This window comes from Nelusetta ayraudi, unplaced genomic scaffold, assembly GCF_046127955.1.
Source record: "Nelusetta ayraudi isolate G7.1 ecotype Tasmania unplaced genomic scaffold, CSIRO-AGI_Nayr_v1 ptg000026l, whole genome shotgun sequence".
Lineage (NCBI taxonomy): Eukaryota > Metazoa > Chordata > Actinopteri > Tetraodontiformes > Monacanthidae > Nelusetta > Nelusetta ayraudi.
The window spans coordinates 8,571,228-8,586,910 of record NW_027466076.1 but is presented as its reverse complement, the minus strand read 5'-3'; the positions used below and the strand labels follow the sequence as shown (position 1 = coordinate 8,586,910).

Sequence of the window (15,683 nt, the reverse complement as noted above, 5' to 3'; positions counted from 1 at the left end):
GTTTGTATGTACAGTTTGCCCATTTCTACACTGGGCGTCTCTCTCGGGGGGGCGAACGGCGACGCGATCCGAGCGGGTCTCGACCGTGATGGCGTGCGGGCGCGCCAGGCTACCGTGCGGCCGCGAGGAAAGCATCCCGTGTGAACGGCTCGCTCGGAGCCCGGGCAGATCTGCGCGACACTCGAGCTAAAGACGGGGAGCTCCCGTTGACGTAGAACTGAAATTGAACGCAGTCGGGTGGAGCAGCGATGGAGGGAGGAGAGTGGGAGGAGGATGCAGTTTGATAACTGATAAAGATCTCAAGAGGAAATGGCTAAGATGTTTGTTTTTTTTTGTTTTTTTTTAAATATATATATATATATATATATATATATATATATAATATCTTTGGAAACAAGAGTTTGTCCTTTTGCCAGACAGTGTGAAGAAAAGCTAAGACTGACCGACTCTTGTTTCCGTCGACTGAGGTTGATGGTAAGCGGTTTGAAAACAACAACAAAACAACTCTATACATGGTACAAACAACAACAACTGTGCACCCAGACTCCGCCGCACGGCCACCTTGACCCGTTTACTCGTTCAGTCAGTGCAGCGAGCAAGTGGTCAGTTTTCCAAAAAACAAAACAAAAACAAAAACAAAAACAAAACCCAACAAACACCAGGACCAGTGCATTCATTGCACATCTCTCATCTTCTGGTTTAAAAAACAAAACAAAAACAAAAACAAAAAAAAAGGTCCTGGGGGCGCTGTGGAGGAGCCCCCAGTTAAAGCCCTAGTCAAGGAGAAACAACATGCAGCGAGGAGATGCGGTGAGTTCCACAGGCTGCCGGTGGAGTGAGAGTGCAGCTGTGTGTGTGTATGTGTGTGTGTGTTGGGGCTCACTCGGGAGCCCCGTTGACATCGAGCTAAACGTTGTCCGCCTCAGGATGAGAGTCTCGAGAGAGCGAAAGGCAGTTGATGACGCGAACGAGCTCGCGGGCTGGGAAAACGGAAAAGAGAGGAACAGACAAAGAAAGCTGGTGTGTGTGTGTGTGTGTGTGAGAGAGAGAGAGAAGGGTGGGGGGGGGATACGGACTTCCTCTCCAACGCCGACCCTTTCGGCTTGACGACCCCACTGCACTGCTGCGACGGGCACGCGTGCGAGCGGCAGCTCGGCGGGGAGGAAGTCGCCATCGTCCACGTGCACGTGTGAGGGGGTCTGCGTGCACGTGAGTGGGGGGGCGGGAATCGAATAGCCGAGCGTCTTGTCTCGTTTAGTTTCGTCACGTGGGGGAATTGGATTTTTCGCTCTGAGACGTCGCTGGATTCGTTTCGGAATTAAAAATAATCAAAGGGAAAAAAAAAGAAAAGAAAAGCACAAACGTCAGCATTATTCCTACACAAGCGCCAGACAGAGGATGACAGTGAGACACTATTTCATTGGGACAACACAGTCGGAGCCGAGGGGGGGGGATGAGGATTAGAGAAGAGACAGCGGGATGTGGGGGGGGGGGGAGATGTATTGGTATAAATGGGTTCAGGGGGGGGGGGGGGGCAATTCCTGCGAGTAAATCACATAGCAATTTCCGTGGGAACCTGTTTAATACAAACATTCTAATTCATTTAAAAGGCTTGACTGTCTGAGTCACGGTTTGTACACCTGAATTAAAAACAAAGCCTATTGTCATGATCGACTAACAATTACACATCAGGCAAGTTACGTTCTGTGCAAAGTGTGTTTTTCCTTCCTTTTTTTTTTTTATGTATGCAAAAAAACAAAGAAACAAAACAAAAAAAAATTAAAATAAAATAAAACCGTGTGTGTGTGTGTGTGTGTTTGAGTGAACAGGAGGCATGTGATTGGGGGTGGGATCTGTACAGTACTGGAAGCCAATCTTGTCAAACCCCCCCAATGAATCATGTGAGACGAGAAGTGAAGAGGCAATGTCAGGGGCCACTTCCTCATCATCATCGTGGTGGACGTGTCTCTGATGACATCATCATGACAGGGTTTGGTTGATTTGCCTCATTGCTCATGAGCAGCACTGGTGCCTCGAACTGGACCTTTACTACGCAGCTGCGGGACAGAGAGGGAGGAGGGAGAGGGGGAGGAGAAGTGTTTAAATGTCTTTTTTTTAAAAAAGTAATCGATGGAACGTTTCATGCAGATTGACTTCGTTTCCGACGGTCACAAAAGAACGAGGACGCAAAGCAAGCATGCGGGACACATGGATGAGCTAGAAAAGAGAATGTTAAAATGTGATACATGAGTGGACAAACAGGAGGCAGGAGGAAGATGATGACAAAGATGCAAGTTAAAAAAAAATAAAGTTAAAATCTAAAAAAATAAATAAAAAAAGGTTAATTTTGTTGAAACAGCAAGCAGTGCTATCCAGACACTCTCCAAGTCATTCCAGAAGAACCGAGGCCCACCAGTCTTCTGCAGTGGTCAGTTCACGAGAGCCGCTAATAGCTGCATTTCCATTACCCCGAGAATTGCGCAAAACCTAAAAATCGCAATAAAACACCGGTAATGGAAACACGGAAACTTTGAAAAACCTCAAATATCGTTAAGAGGTTTTCATGCTCTCATGAGGTGTTTTTTTTTGTAGAGGTGTAATGCAACAGTGTAATGTAAACACTTTTTTCGCATTTATGCATCACCGGATGGGACGTACGTGGTCACGTGACCACATCACTTCAAGTGAAAATGGTGCAAACGAACGTAAACAAATAAAAGTTTATTATTATTATTATTATTATTATTATTATAAAAGCAAATGTATTTTTTACAAAAAAAATACATTTTTCTTACGTAAAATCTTGTTTTACGAGAATTACGGCTTCGCACCATTCGCTTGAAATGCCTGCAAATCGCAAATGCGCTATCGCTTTATTGATTGCGTAGTGATTTTTTTACTTGCCTTTACATTCCACAGCAGTTTACGCAAGATAAACGAGAGCCTGTTTGACAAACGACCTACAGTCAGTGGACACGCGCAGCCACCGGGAAACCCATAGGGGTGACCGACGGTGGCTAGCGGCGCGGCTTTGAGAGATTCATCTGTGCAGAAGTGAGGCCACGACGACGTGAAACAAAGGCGGGCTGAGATGGAAAGAGGATGCGGAACACTGAAGGGATGTCAAGCACAAAATGTCTGGGAGCGAGCGAGCGAGTGAGCGAGATGGCCGTGTTAGGACAGTAGCCTGAGGGCGGCGGCGGTTGGTGAAAGGGGGCGGAGAGAGAGGGATCCATGCAGCGCCACCTCTCCCCTCCGTCCGGACTTACTCAGCCTGAGTCTGACCTACAGCGGCGGCGCCTCTACTCGTCTGTCGCCGAGGTCCCTCGCACGTCTCCCTTCTGACGCATCTGATGTGGGATTCATTAGAACATCTGTAATCAAGGACTGGGCTCTGCCCCCCCCGCCCCCCCGGGCGAGGATGGGGGGGAGGGGAAGAAGAAAGGCGGGGAGGCGGGCGACGCTCCACCGCTCTGGTCGTGACAGGAAAGCCGGGATGTTCTGAAATTGCAAATTACCTCCTCGAGCTCTTTCTGGGTCTCCTCCTCCATCCGCCGGATGTCCTCCATGGTCAGGCCCACCCATTTGTCGATCCAGCAGAAGAGCTGGCGGTGGAAGTTTGTGAAAATGCGCTTTTCTTGCTGCGAGTGGTGGATCGAAAAAGAAAAGAAAAAAAAGATTTCATTTCCTTGAATAAAAACGCGGGAAACCTTTAAACGGCTCCCTCTGCTGACCACACATCACATCTGGCTGGGACGAGAGGTGACCCAGCTGGTGTATACCTTTTGGATGAAACTTTCCACCTTGGTCTGCAGACCCCACCATCTGAACTTGACGGTGACCAGTTTGTACGCGCACATGTGAGGGCAGTCCGACTTGGCCTCAGCCTGCGGGGGGGGGGGGACAGAGAACGGCAACACGGCTCAGTCAAGCACTCGAAGGCGCAGCGACAGCTGCTGCTGCTCCGCCGCCGGACCAGGTACCTTCCACTCGGGACTCAGAGGCCCTCTGCCCGTCTTGACCGATTGGAACAGAGCGGGGTCCTCTTCCGGTTTGTAGTCCTGCAAAAGAACGGGAAAAACAACGACAGTGAAAGATCAACATCCTGCGGGCAAAACCTGGGTTTGAGAGCTGAAGAGTTTGTAGGCATTGAAATGACTGGAAAACACAGGAGGAAGTCACAGAAAGGAAATTTTGATGTTCAGAGAAACTAATGTCTGTTATTATTATTATTATTATTATTATTATTATTATTATTGTTATCATCTCCTTTTCTAATAGCTTTTTTAAACCGCAAAACACAGAATGTCCTGGATCACTGCCACTGCGAGCCGCCCCCACGCCACAACAATCTCCAACCCCTGAACTCAAGGCTTGCTGTGCTGTTTTAATCCACTTGGTCGCGCGGGGTTGGGGGGGCTGGGGGGGGGAAGCGCGGCGGCTACCTGGAGCAGATGGACCTTCAGATTAAGCCTCGGCCTGGACGCTGATCCACTTAAGTCATTATAGTACGGGTTGGCGGTGCTGGGGGAACGCGTTGACAGCTCCTCGAAAGAGGCCCGCCGTCTCCTTCGACGGACGAGCGGCTTCGGGAGGCCGAATGTCTGCGAGCCGCTTCCTCTTATGGACGGGTGTTGAATTCCGGCAGCCTCTTTCAGGACTGGATCGAGCCAATTCACGCGTTCCGTCTTAACGACACCAAAATCGTCTTGTGTAACGTGTCGTGCAAACAGCTACCAGTCTCCACCGTCGCACCTTCGAGACTTTGCCACAGAGTCGTCACTAATTCGGCCCCTGTGGTCAGTTTGCGCGAGTGCGAGCCGTTCCCATGGGGGTGGGAGATAGAGAGAGACAGTGAGAGAGAGGGAGAAGGAGAGAGAGAGAGTGAGAAGGAGAGAGAGAGAGTGTGAGAGAGAGAGCGGGAGAAGGAGAGAGAGAGAGAGAGAGAGAGAGAGAGGGAGTGAGAGATGCTCTGCCTTGCCGGCCGGCCAACATCTGCTCGCCCCGCCTCCGCTGATCGGGTCGCACGTGCCATCTGCCCAGACGACGGCGTCACTCACCCCCTGGGCCACCTCTTCGTTGTTTGCGATATCTATGGGGACGACTTCCACGGTCCTCCACGTCTGCTCGTCCAGCTGATGGACCTGAAAGAGAAGGAAAGAAAAGCCAAGTGTGTGAGATAGAGAGAGAGCGAGAGCGAGAGAGAGAGCGAGCGAGAGAGGGCAAAGCGCCAGCAGGTCTCCTCTTCAGCCTCACAAGAGACGGATCCTCTTGAATCAACGTGCCTTTTACCCACCGGACATTTTTAATGTTTCCGCTATATTATTGCAAAGAGAATTCCTGCAGGGATTTTCCTTCCTAATGTCACGTTCTGTGCATTTCCTGTTTTATTTTGAAGTCTGTTTATTCTGTCGCCAGCGTCTTTGGCTTGGCTTCCTGTGTTCATTTCTTGACGTCCGTCACCTGTGTCTCGTTTTCAGCCCCGCCCTTGATTGCTCTCACCTGTACAGTCCTTGCCTCCCTTTGTCTTTGTGGGCTCAGTGTCTTCTGTCCAGGTTTGTGGTGTCGCCAAGTTGTCTGGCTATTTTCAGGTCTGCTGTGTCGTGTGTATGTTCCTTGCTACGACTTTCTTTTGTGCCCTGGTTTGTTTTTATTCATAGTTACATTTATGGACTCTCTTAGTTTGGTTTGTGTTCATAGTTTAAAATAACCTTTTTTTTTTTTTTTTTTTTGGTCTGCAAATCCTCAGTGGTCCGCATTTGGGTCCAGCCTCCAAGCTCCCGACCTGACACCTAAATGCTGGCCGTGCTTTAGGTGGAGGGCCAGCGCCAATTAAAGAGACCGTCTTTGAACGCTGCCCACGACGGCGATGCATAAAAGGTCAGGACCGTATTGTCCATTTTAACAAGCAACCTTTTCGACGGCACAAATCAAGGCCATTTGTTCCAATTGCTGTGTCGGTGCAGCGGAGCCGACCGCTCCGGGGGTTTAAATGGCACCGAGACCACCAGACGGTCCAGTCCAAGCGATCTGGGGCTTGGCTGTTTTGTTCACAGTGCGACGGCTGTATTCACGCAGGTCCAAATGGAAAACGCCTCCCTGTCTCAGACTGCAGCTGGCTGGTCCAAGTGCGAGAGGAGCGGAACTCAAATGACATGCAAACTAAAAGCAGAACAGGCACAGATACACCTGTTGCCTTCTGAGTTTATGGTAGGGCTGTAGGGAGATATTGGACAAAAAATAAATTCGAATTTTTATTTTCTTCTGAAAACTCGATTTTCTTTTGGTAAAACTACAAAAGATAATGGAAAATAATTTAATATTTTCTTTATTTTTAGAGAAACTGGGGAAAAAAAATGTCCATATTGGGAATGAAGTGCGACTGAAAGATATTATGAATCCTCCTTGGACATTTACAGTCTTACTGGCCAAACCAAGATGAATTGCTTGGGATTAATGAAGTGATACTCTCATTTTCACCAAACTTCACCTGAAAATGAACGGGTTCTTCTTAAACAAAAATGAAGTTCCCTTATTTTGGAATAAAGTGAAAACTTAAGAACCAAACACAAATGAAGCCCCCTGTGGATTAAATGACGACCTGAACTGTCTTTCACCAAACATCACTTTCAAAATAAAAGGTTTTTCTATCATCCTGAACAACGATGGATGAATAAGTGCAAAACCTTCACATTTTGCAGAGGCGCACAGCTTGGAAGCATGACAGAGGAAAATCAATTTTAAGATTTTCCTTTTTTTTTTAATTTAAACATCTTGACTAATAAATCCGATTTCAATTTAAAATCCATTATCACACAGCCCTATCTTAAGGGCAAATCAATCTTTAACTACTTATTTTAATAGAGGAAACTTTATGGAAATGTTTGAACTTTGTGAATCGAAACTGCATTATATTATAGTGTTCAACTTTTCGGCTGCTGTAGCTGCGAACAAGTCCGGCCGCCGCTGCAGCTGCAGCTGCTTGTGTTTACTTACATTTTCGACTGTTCCCATGTCAGGTTTGTGCCAGGTCTCGATTTTTATCATGAAGTCATCTTTCATGTACTCGTTCTGAGGAGGAGAAGAGACAGCATGGTGATGAATATGTGACCCTCTCGTGCTTTTTTTTATTTATTTATTTTTTTACAAAGACTCACTACTCCCCACCAAGTCAACTCTGAGTCACCGCTGGGGAGCTGAATGGCGGAGAACATGAATGGAGGACTCAAAGTGACTCGCTTCAACCCGGGCATGTAATCTCGTTAACTTATCAGAAGTTTGGACTCGCTGAGCTCGGACCTATTTTTAAACCTCACTCGAGTGGTTATCTTACAGGTAATGCACAGCAAGCAGCATGGGTCGATGACGAAAGCAAGAGAAAAATATTGTGCAACGCCGAGGTAAAGGTCTGCTGCGTGCATGCATTGAATGGTGCGTGCGTGCAGCAGACGCTCGCAGTGGTGTGATTGGGATTTGATTCCAAAGCAAGCCTGCCCTCCATGACTGTCTCAGTTTCCAGTGTGTGTGTGTGTGTGTGTGTGTGTGTGTGTGTGTGTGTGTGGGGGGGGGGGGGGAAATCGACATGAACTCACCGTCACAACTGTCGAAAGAGAGGGAGACACAAGAAAACTGAGCATTAGAATCGGGGGGGGAAAAAACGTTAAATTTCACAAATCTCATTTTACTGTGGCTGTTCACGAACGAGCTTTCATTTATATCATATTCGTGCACTCAGCCATGCACAGTGTTGGTTGGAATAAAGAGAGTGACTTACTGGTGCGACAGTAAGGGTAGGCGTTCCAAGCCTTTTCGTGAAAAACTAACGCTCCCTCTGGTGCGATCATCTTCACAAACCCAGGAACTTTACTGCAGGCAAAGAATGAGGGGAAAAAAAAGATGAAAGAAAGAATATCACAGTTTCTGCTGGTTGGGTCAATTTGTTAATGTATTTAAAAGTACATTGCATCGCTTTATCAGGATCAGGCTCTTTTTTTTCTGCGTCGTAAGACCGGAGTGCAATACAACAACCGGCCCAGGAGCGTTTTCTTCTCATTTTCTCACTTTCAGACAACCATGCAGAGCCGATGTAAACAGTTTCTCAACGGCTGCCAAACTAAAGCTCGACCATCAGATGGAAGCACTGCTGGCAGAAGATGCAGTCGGGCTGCGACGCGATCGGCAGCGCTTCTCTGATGAACGACGTCTTTGCTTTTTCCGACCCAAACCCCCCCCCCCCCCCCAGTTTGTAGAATTCAGTAAGAACTTGCTGTCTCGATTTAGTTCGCCAGCAATTAGTGACAGTTGCAGACTTGCCTCTTTAGATGGTATATTTTGTGCGTGTACTGTCCCTTCTCTCCGTCCTTCTCGTAAGGTTCATTCTTCAGCACTTCGATGCCTTCTCCGCCGCCCGTCTCATTCTTGCTGGCCTCGGCCACAGAGTACAGCTGCCCCACTTGATACTGGAAGAGACGGGGAGAGGAGAGGGGAGGGGGGGAGGGAGGTGAGCGCTTGGAGGCCCTCGCTCCGCCGACTTCTCGAAAAGCCGAGTGACATTTGAGTTTGACAATTTGCCGTCCCGTCCACAGACACACGAGCCAAACGGCAGCCGCTTCAAACAAAGACTGTTCTGTCTCAGCCGGCTTCCCAGACCCAACTGTGCAGAATTGGGGGAAAATTCTGCACAGTTGGGTCAATGTGATTTAAAAAAATGTTTTTTTTTGTTTTTGTACTGTCATTAAATTTCGGAGGATATAAACACATTGACTCACCTCTTCTACAGAGACTGGCAATACAACACGGCTGGGGGGGAACAACAGGGAAAAAGAAAATTAGCACAGTAGAAAGATGCAGAAAGATGCAACTAAACACGTTTTTAACCTGTCGCTGATGCATTCATAAAAGTTAACATTCAATTTTCAACTCATATTTTGGACCAACAAAACAATGGGTGAGGAAATGACAGCAAAACAGTAAGATGTAAAAAAAAAACTAAATTTTCCAGAACCCACAGTCCTGTCCTTTCACCCACACGTCTCACGGACTTCTCACAATTATTTTTTCTAAAACTCCGGTTTATGTATTCCTGAAACAACCGGAATAGTAGAGTCTAATTAGACAGATGTTTTTCTTGGCTTTTACATTCCAAACCAACTCGTCAGCTGATCCATCACCCCACCCTCAACCTCAACCTCAGCTCACACTGACTGGGCTGCTCAGCTCAGGGCAGAACCGAAAGGATCCGTTACGCAATTCCTCCCTGGCAAAAATGACTCCACTCACTTTTTTTTTTTTATTTAAAGACTTTATGACAGTCGTCGCACACCGACTTTCATTCTTTGTGTCGAGGTTTCCATTAAAACAGCGCGAGGAGAAATTGGTCATCGATTCTGACGCGCAATTAAATGAGCATGAGTGATGCTTTGCTTTAAAAAGAATACATATATATGTTGCATGTGCTGTATATGTTGTAAATTGAGGTTTGCTTCAAATTGTGAAGCATTTCATGTGTGATTTATATACAAGTTGTTAACAATCTATTAGGCTATCATGTAACACAGTACAAATCTTTGCTCGGTCAACATGAGCTTCTCAGGACAGCGGTTTAAATGTGCAAGTGCTCTGCTCCGACCGCCACGCTAAATGTTACTGCTGTGCCTTTTGAAACAGCAGCAGCGGGCGATACGACGCAAACGACTCGCTCGCAACCGCCATGTAAACAGAACGCAACTGCAAAACTGAAAGAGGCGGGCCCGTGACATTTTGACCGCATGTGCTGCGAGTAGAAAACCACAAAACGCAAATGTCAGGATAGGCGGCGTCAGGCCCGGCAGCAGCAGGGAATCGTCCTCTCCACGTAGGAACTCCCTGGGCTTCTCCTCTGTGTTGCTCAATGGGTTTCATTTCACCACGGCTATAAAAGATCAATATGCGGGCCGGTATAATGATCCCATTTCTCTGCTCCTTGCTTCTCCATACTGGAATATCTCCTCAAAAGGACAACTGACATATATTGAAATGTTTCTTATTCCAGAGTATGCTGCTGGCTGTTAACAACGGCGTTCCGTGATGCAGAGCAGAAACGGTTGCAGCGGCGGCAACGTTTACACTGGAAATAGCTCCGTTGGATTATGCAGGGTGAAAGTATCTGGAGGATTCGGCCACGGCTGACTGGTACGCGTGGGGGTCCGAGTGACCCGCGGGTTACGCAAGCTCAGATCCACGGTAAGCCTTGTGTGTGAAAGGACAGCTATCACGAGCACCTGCGGCGCAGGTGCACGCTCGTCCTGATGGCTAAGTAGCGAATGCACCCTGAGCCTGCACGAAGACGACGTTTGATGACGTTACAGTAAATCTGAGTCGTATTTGGGACGTCTACAGTTGTCTTTTATGCTAATAATGATAATTGGAACTTAAATCAAGCACAGACATTTGATTTTCTTTGTAAATAAAAATATCAAAAGTTGTCAAACGTCAGTGAGCTTTTAGGTCATTAATCGATGGCTGGATATATGTCATTTCTGCAAGAATTCATAATCTTTATATATATATATATATATATATATATATATATATATATATATATATATATACATATATATATATATAAAAAGAACTTCATCAATACAAATACACATCTGATTCTGCGCTTTCCACTAATAGCGAGAATTAGAGGACTTAGCGATTAATCAATTTGATCGAGAAACAAACCGTGACCAACAGACACAGTGCCCCCGTTTTTACAGCACAGAAGAGACTCTGTCAACCATTAGCAGAGACCAGCCTTTCAACGAAAGATAACAACTCGTCTTTGCATTATTGCACAAGAGGTGAACTTTACAGTACAGGTAAGCAGGTCACAGTGGCCAAATGGTCCTTATTGTTTACCATTTCCTTTGGGGGCGGAAGCACAGTGAATCACTGCTGGTTTTAAATCGAACTGATACGCAGCGCAGACAGTTGCAACCTGATAACAGACGAGCGTGCGTTGCATGTACGCTTGCACACATTCAAAACGGCCAATTTAGCAGAAATACTGAAAGCAATTGAGTGTGTGGTTCAAGTTAGCGCTTCTGCTGAGTGTACACAAGAAAATGCAGGGGAGTGGCTACAACAGGTACCGTTATCTGAGGCGGATATAGCTTAGCCACAGTGTACAGGCTAGCTTAGCTCAGGATAAAAAGAGGGCAGCAGCAACAACCCCCCCAGTTTTAAGATTAAAAGAAAACTGCCTGGGCCGCACTGAAATGGCGACTCGCCACTTGTGTTTGAATAAAAAAATAAGTTGAGGTTGAATCGGGAATGCGAGTCGGCCACCAGTGTAACGACAAAGTAGTTAGCAGCTGGGAGGTGCGGGCCACTGTTGGCTGAATACGCCGGCCAAACCCCTTCCTACCGCTAGTTTCGCATTTTATTCACAAGCCGTGTACAAGCAGCAAACCACTGCGAGTCACTGTGTTTTTATCAAATAAGGAAATCGCCGCAGTCGCTGCCGCAAAGGCGACCACAGCCTGCTAGCATAACTGTAAATCCGATGGAGAAGGAACCTTAATCTTTCACTCACGAGACCCAAAGTGAACGTAACGGTATTTAGGCGATGTGACACGCTGCTAACCGGCTAAACATGCCAACGCAGACGGTCACTAAAGCCATGTTCTCCGAATATATGTTGATTGTTTTTTGAGGGGGGTCTCGACAGCCAAGCCCCTTTGTGCAACTCGCTTCTCTTAAGAAGCTAATTATCCCCTCGGCCGCTTCGAATCGCGAGCTAACGGTGCTAGCTTGCACTAGCAACGCCTTAAAAAGACCGGTGTGGTGTCCGGTTGTCCACGTCCTGATCCAGCCCGCTTCAAGCTGCCTTTCCCCCGGCCACATTGCGCTCAATCGGGCAAAGGTCAGAGTTAAAATGTACGCTAGTGTTTACTCTATAGCACAGTGGTCTCGGGTTGGGTTAAAATGCTAGTCTACGTGTGCCAAAAGACATTTTTAAAAAACACTTCAGACTCACTATTCCTTGATGAGCACCATCTTCGTCACCGGGGCTGCGGCTGCGCACTGGGACTCGGCGGCGGCACCTGACATAGACGACGACGTCTACGGCACCGGATAGAACGGTCAGTCTGGTACCGCCCTCCGGAACAAGCATGAGCAACCCTCACTATTTCTGTCCCCAGATGATACTGCATAGTTAATTACGCGTGCATTCCCATGGTGTGTTGGCGTAATAGTGTCATGCATCGCCCCACTGGCCCAATATAGTGAAATTGTGAGTGAGGTTACTGACCTTTTAATAAACCATCATTCATGTGTTTAAGTGCTTGGTTATAAATTAAATGTGTGATGTTTTGCAATAGGAGTGTAGTTATCGAGGTGGTGCAGAATCACCCAGCGACACAAATTGCATCTTATGTTGACCAGATTTAAAAACAAAACAATAAACAGAGATGAGAAAAGTGACTTTTATTTCCTTATGTCTGGCATGGCTGCAAATTTTTTTTAATTTATTTTTCAACGTTAAAAAGTCACAAATTCACCAAACGGCATGCTCGATCACACGTAAAATCTTTATAAAAAATATCAAAAATGTTTCTTTGCTGTCTCCCAGACCCCCCCCCCCCCGCCCTTGTTTTTAATCGTCCTTAGAAACTGTATACAAGTGGTTGGAAAATACAGTTTACAAAAAAACAAAAAAACAACAACAGAACAATTATGCCATCCAACGGCGGTCATCACATCATAAACCCGATCCAACTGACACAAACACAGTGAGCTCTTTAGCTTTCAAAGACCTGTCGTCCGTGTCACGGTTCAAGTCCAGTCGAGTACAGTACAGTACGGTGGGGGGCTCCGAGACGCCGCATGCTGTCTCCTTTGTCGCAGGGCACACTTCTGAAGCCGGAGACTCGAGCCCTCTATTTAAAAGTGATTCGATCCTCCCCCTCCCCCCACCTCCCCACCTCCCCGCCGCCGTCTCCACGAGAAGGCACGCTCTTCACAAATGCGTTCAAAGCGATTGCAACTCGCCGTATGCAACAGGACGTTTTCCCTCTTCTTCTTCTTCCTCTTCTTCCTCTTCTTCCTCTTCTTCTTCTTCGTCTTCTTCTTCTTCTTCTTCTTCTTCTTCTTCGTCGTCTTCTTCTTCTTCTTCTTCTTCTTCTTCTTCTTCTTCTTCAGCGGATATGGCTGGGAGGGCCGTGGCACCAAGCCGTCGGACTGACAGCTTCTCTCAATAATATAAACTCAGCAAACTGCCCACTGAGCCCTCTGGGTCTGCAGTTCACGGCATCATCTTTCAACACTTTGATGATGGGAAAAAATGCCCAGGCGAGTGAAACTTGTAGCCGTTCCCAGCTGGAATTCGCACCTCCCCCTTGGAGTCTGTGGACCGACTGGAAGACGGCGACGACGGCGGCTTGGCCTCCAGTTTCTGGTGGCCGTTTGACCGGCCGCCGGCGTCCTGCCCCTCGAGCCCCTCCCTGGAGGAGGCGTGTCTCGGCGAGAGATTCAGCAGCCCCAGGACGTCCCGCTGAACGGTGCTCATCTTCTTGTTGTTGCCGCCGCCGAGCAGCGCGGCGGGCGAAGGCGCCTCGTGCCTCTGGCCGGCGTTGGCCCAGAAGGTCTTGAGGCGGTGAATCCCCTGCGCCTCGCCCGCCGTCGCGCTGGGCCGGCTCAGCACCGGCGTGTCGGCGGGACTGGAGGATCCCGCCGAGGAGTAGGAGAGGGCCGGCGAGGGCGCGGCGTACGGGGAGGCGGGGTGTGTGACTTTGAGCGGCGAGATGGGATCCGCTACTGACAGAGAAGAGGAGGAGGGAGAGGAGGGAGCCGGGCTGCCGCGGCTGGAGGTGATCTTCTGCAGCGACGAGGAGCGGGACGGCGGTTTGGGTCGGGTCGGTGGCGGCGGCGGCGGTGTGGAAGCGGAGGGCGACAAGGGCGAAAGGTGGCGGGACAGGGAGACGGGCGAGGGGCACGTCTTCAGGCTGGCCCGGCTGGGCGGCCTGCTGAAGGCGCTGGTCTCGGAGGGCTGGAAGCCTCGCGCGGGGGTCAGAGTCGGGGTGGCCGGGGTGGACAGGGACCGGGCGTCGCCTCCCCGCGCCGTCCTGGCGTTGGCTTTCTGCAGGCTCTCCACCGCCTGCATGTGGCTCTGGGTCTCCTCCAGGATCTTCTGGGCCAGTTCCTGAGGGTCCATGTGTCCCGCCGGCACCGTCCGCTCCTCCTGGGACTTGACAGTGCTGTCCGTCTCGGTGCTCGACTGGTCCGACTCGGAGCTGCTGACCTTTGCCTTCCCACTCTTCCCGGGGGACACCCTGCGGTTAAAGGAGGGGAAGGAACCATCAGTTTCCACAAAATCTTAGTATCACGATGCAGTTGATTCACATGAGAATCGTGGTGAAAAGTCATTGAAGACTGCAGGGCCCAGCTGAGTTGTGACTGTTTGGTCAGTCCTGTTCTGCTACCGTGGTCAAAACGCGACCGTTAATCAGTTCATCTCAATTAGCCTTGTGTCCTCCTTATGTAATAAATGGTTCCTCCTACCTAATTTGCAGACTGTCTCCTGGGTGACTTAGTTGGCTCTGATCAAGATTAGCCACAGACGGCCCTGTTTACGGCCTTAATTTAATACTCTGCTGTCTCGGAGCTCAAGAAATTGATAGTGTCATGCCCTGCATGTCTGCATGTATGCTGAATAACAATTTGTAATGCTTGCATTATTATTTAATTGGTTAAATGGTACGCATACGTAGAGGGTCAGTAATTACCTTATATTTTGAAAATAAAGATCAATTTCCATAATGAAATAATCACTATTGCAACTGACCGAGTTGACCAACTGTTCAGATCAATTTGTCAATCAAAACCTCAGCCATCTGTGTTTGTGAAGCCGAACCTTTGGAGCTGATAGGCCGCCGTGCTAATCTGAGAATGCCACGCTGTGTGTTTGTGTGTCTTCATGTGCAAGGAGGAACTGCACGGAGCAGCAAAGTAGCCTTGAGAGAGTGATGTCAGTTAAATTCCCTCGTCCGTCTGTTATTGTTTTATCAACTTCATGTGTCATGGTTTGCTGTCAGGCCCGCCCCGAATTGTCCGTTTTTCCTTGAAGGCATCACCACTCCCACTCTCAAGACAATCAGCACCGATTCCTCACACCTGCTCACCTTGCCGGGTTATTTTCCCTCCCTGCTCCACCTCCTCCTTGCCAGATTGTTCCACGCTACTTGGGACTGACTCACCTGCCTGTTCCTTTTTTCTGCCTCCAACCTCTCCCTTGTGTAAAAGCAAGCCCGAGTGAGTCTCTTCCTTTTTGGATATGTTTTGCAAGAAGAGGATTTCTATTTTCACTTTTGCCCTTTTTCCCCCTGCCTAAGAGGAACTCTCTTTTTTTGAGTGAGCAGAGGATTTCGCCATTTCTTTGAGAAGATTTTTGTTGGGACTTTTTTCTAATTTGGACTGCCCCCTTTTGCCTTCCTCAAATAAAGTTTTTATTTGTGTTTGTGTGTTGCATTTGGGTCCAAACCACTGTGGTTTCACCCTGTGCTTCATCAAACTGATATGGTAAAAAAGGAGTTTTGGAAACAGATTTGTGCCTTGGGAAAAAAAAAACATATGTACATGTGTGTATGTATGTATGTATGTATGTATATATATATTGTATTCATGTACTGTATATATATATATATATATATATATAT

The 15,683-nt window shown here is 48.0% G+C and overlaps 2 protein-coding genes across 4 annotated transcripts in view; both read right to left on the bottom strand.

Annotated features, from left to right (window-relative positions):
* Nucleotides 1-357: 357 nt before the first annotated feature.
* On the bottom strand, nt 358-12,133 carry pitpnb (phosphatidylinositol transfer protein, beta). Of its 2 annotated transcripts, XM_076029588.1 has the most exons (12): nt 12,005-12,133; nt 8,769-8,799; nt 8,314-8,459; nt 7,775-7,866; nt 7,593-7,600; nt 6,997-7,071; nt 5,061-5,144; nt 3,984-4,061; nt 3,783-3,887; nt 3,519-3,641; nt 3,270-3,350; nt 358-2,057 (listed from the first exon to the last, which is right to left on the bottom strand). In XM_076029588.1, the coding sequence occupies exons 1-11, from the start codon at nt 12,076-12,078 to the stop codon at nt 3,303-3,305; spliced, it is 864 nt and encodes a 287-aa protein (XP_075885703.1). In that variant the 5' UTR covers nt 12,079-12,133; the 3' UTR covers nt 358-2,057; nt 3,270-3,302. The 2 variants fall into 2 exon arrangements, with proteins under 2 accessions (XP_075885703.1, XP_075885702.1); XM_076029587.1 differs by lacking the exon at nt 3,270-3,350 and having other exon boundaries at nt 6,997-7,112; nt 7,589-7,600.
* Nucleotides 12,134-12,500: 367 nt separating this feature from the next.
* Nucleotides 12,501-15,683, bottom strand: part of ttc28 (tetratricopeptide repeat domain 28) — an 84,718-nt gene continuing 81,535 nt past the window's right edge. For both annotated transcript variants that reach the window (XM_076029585.1, XM_076029586.1), the window contains one exon: nt 12,501-14,300. In XM_076029585.1, the coding sequence (XP_075885700.1) occupies nt 13,289-14,300 (1,012 nt within the window). In that variant the 3' untranslated portion in view covers nt 12,501-13,288. The remainder of the gene's footprint in view (nt 14,301-15,683) is intronic.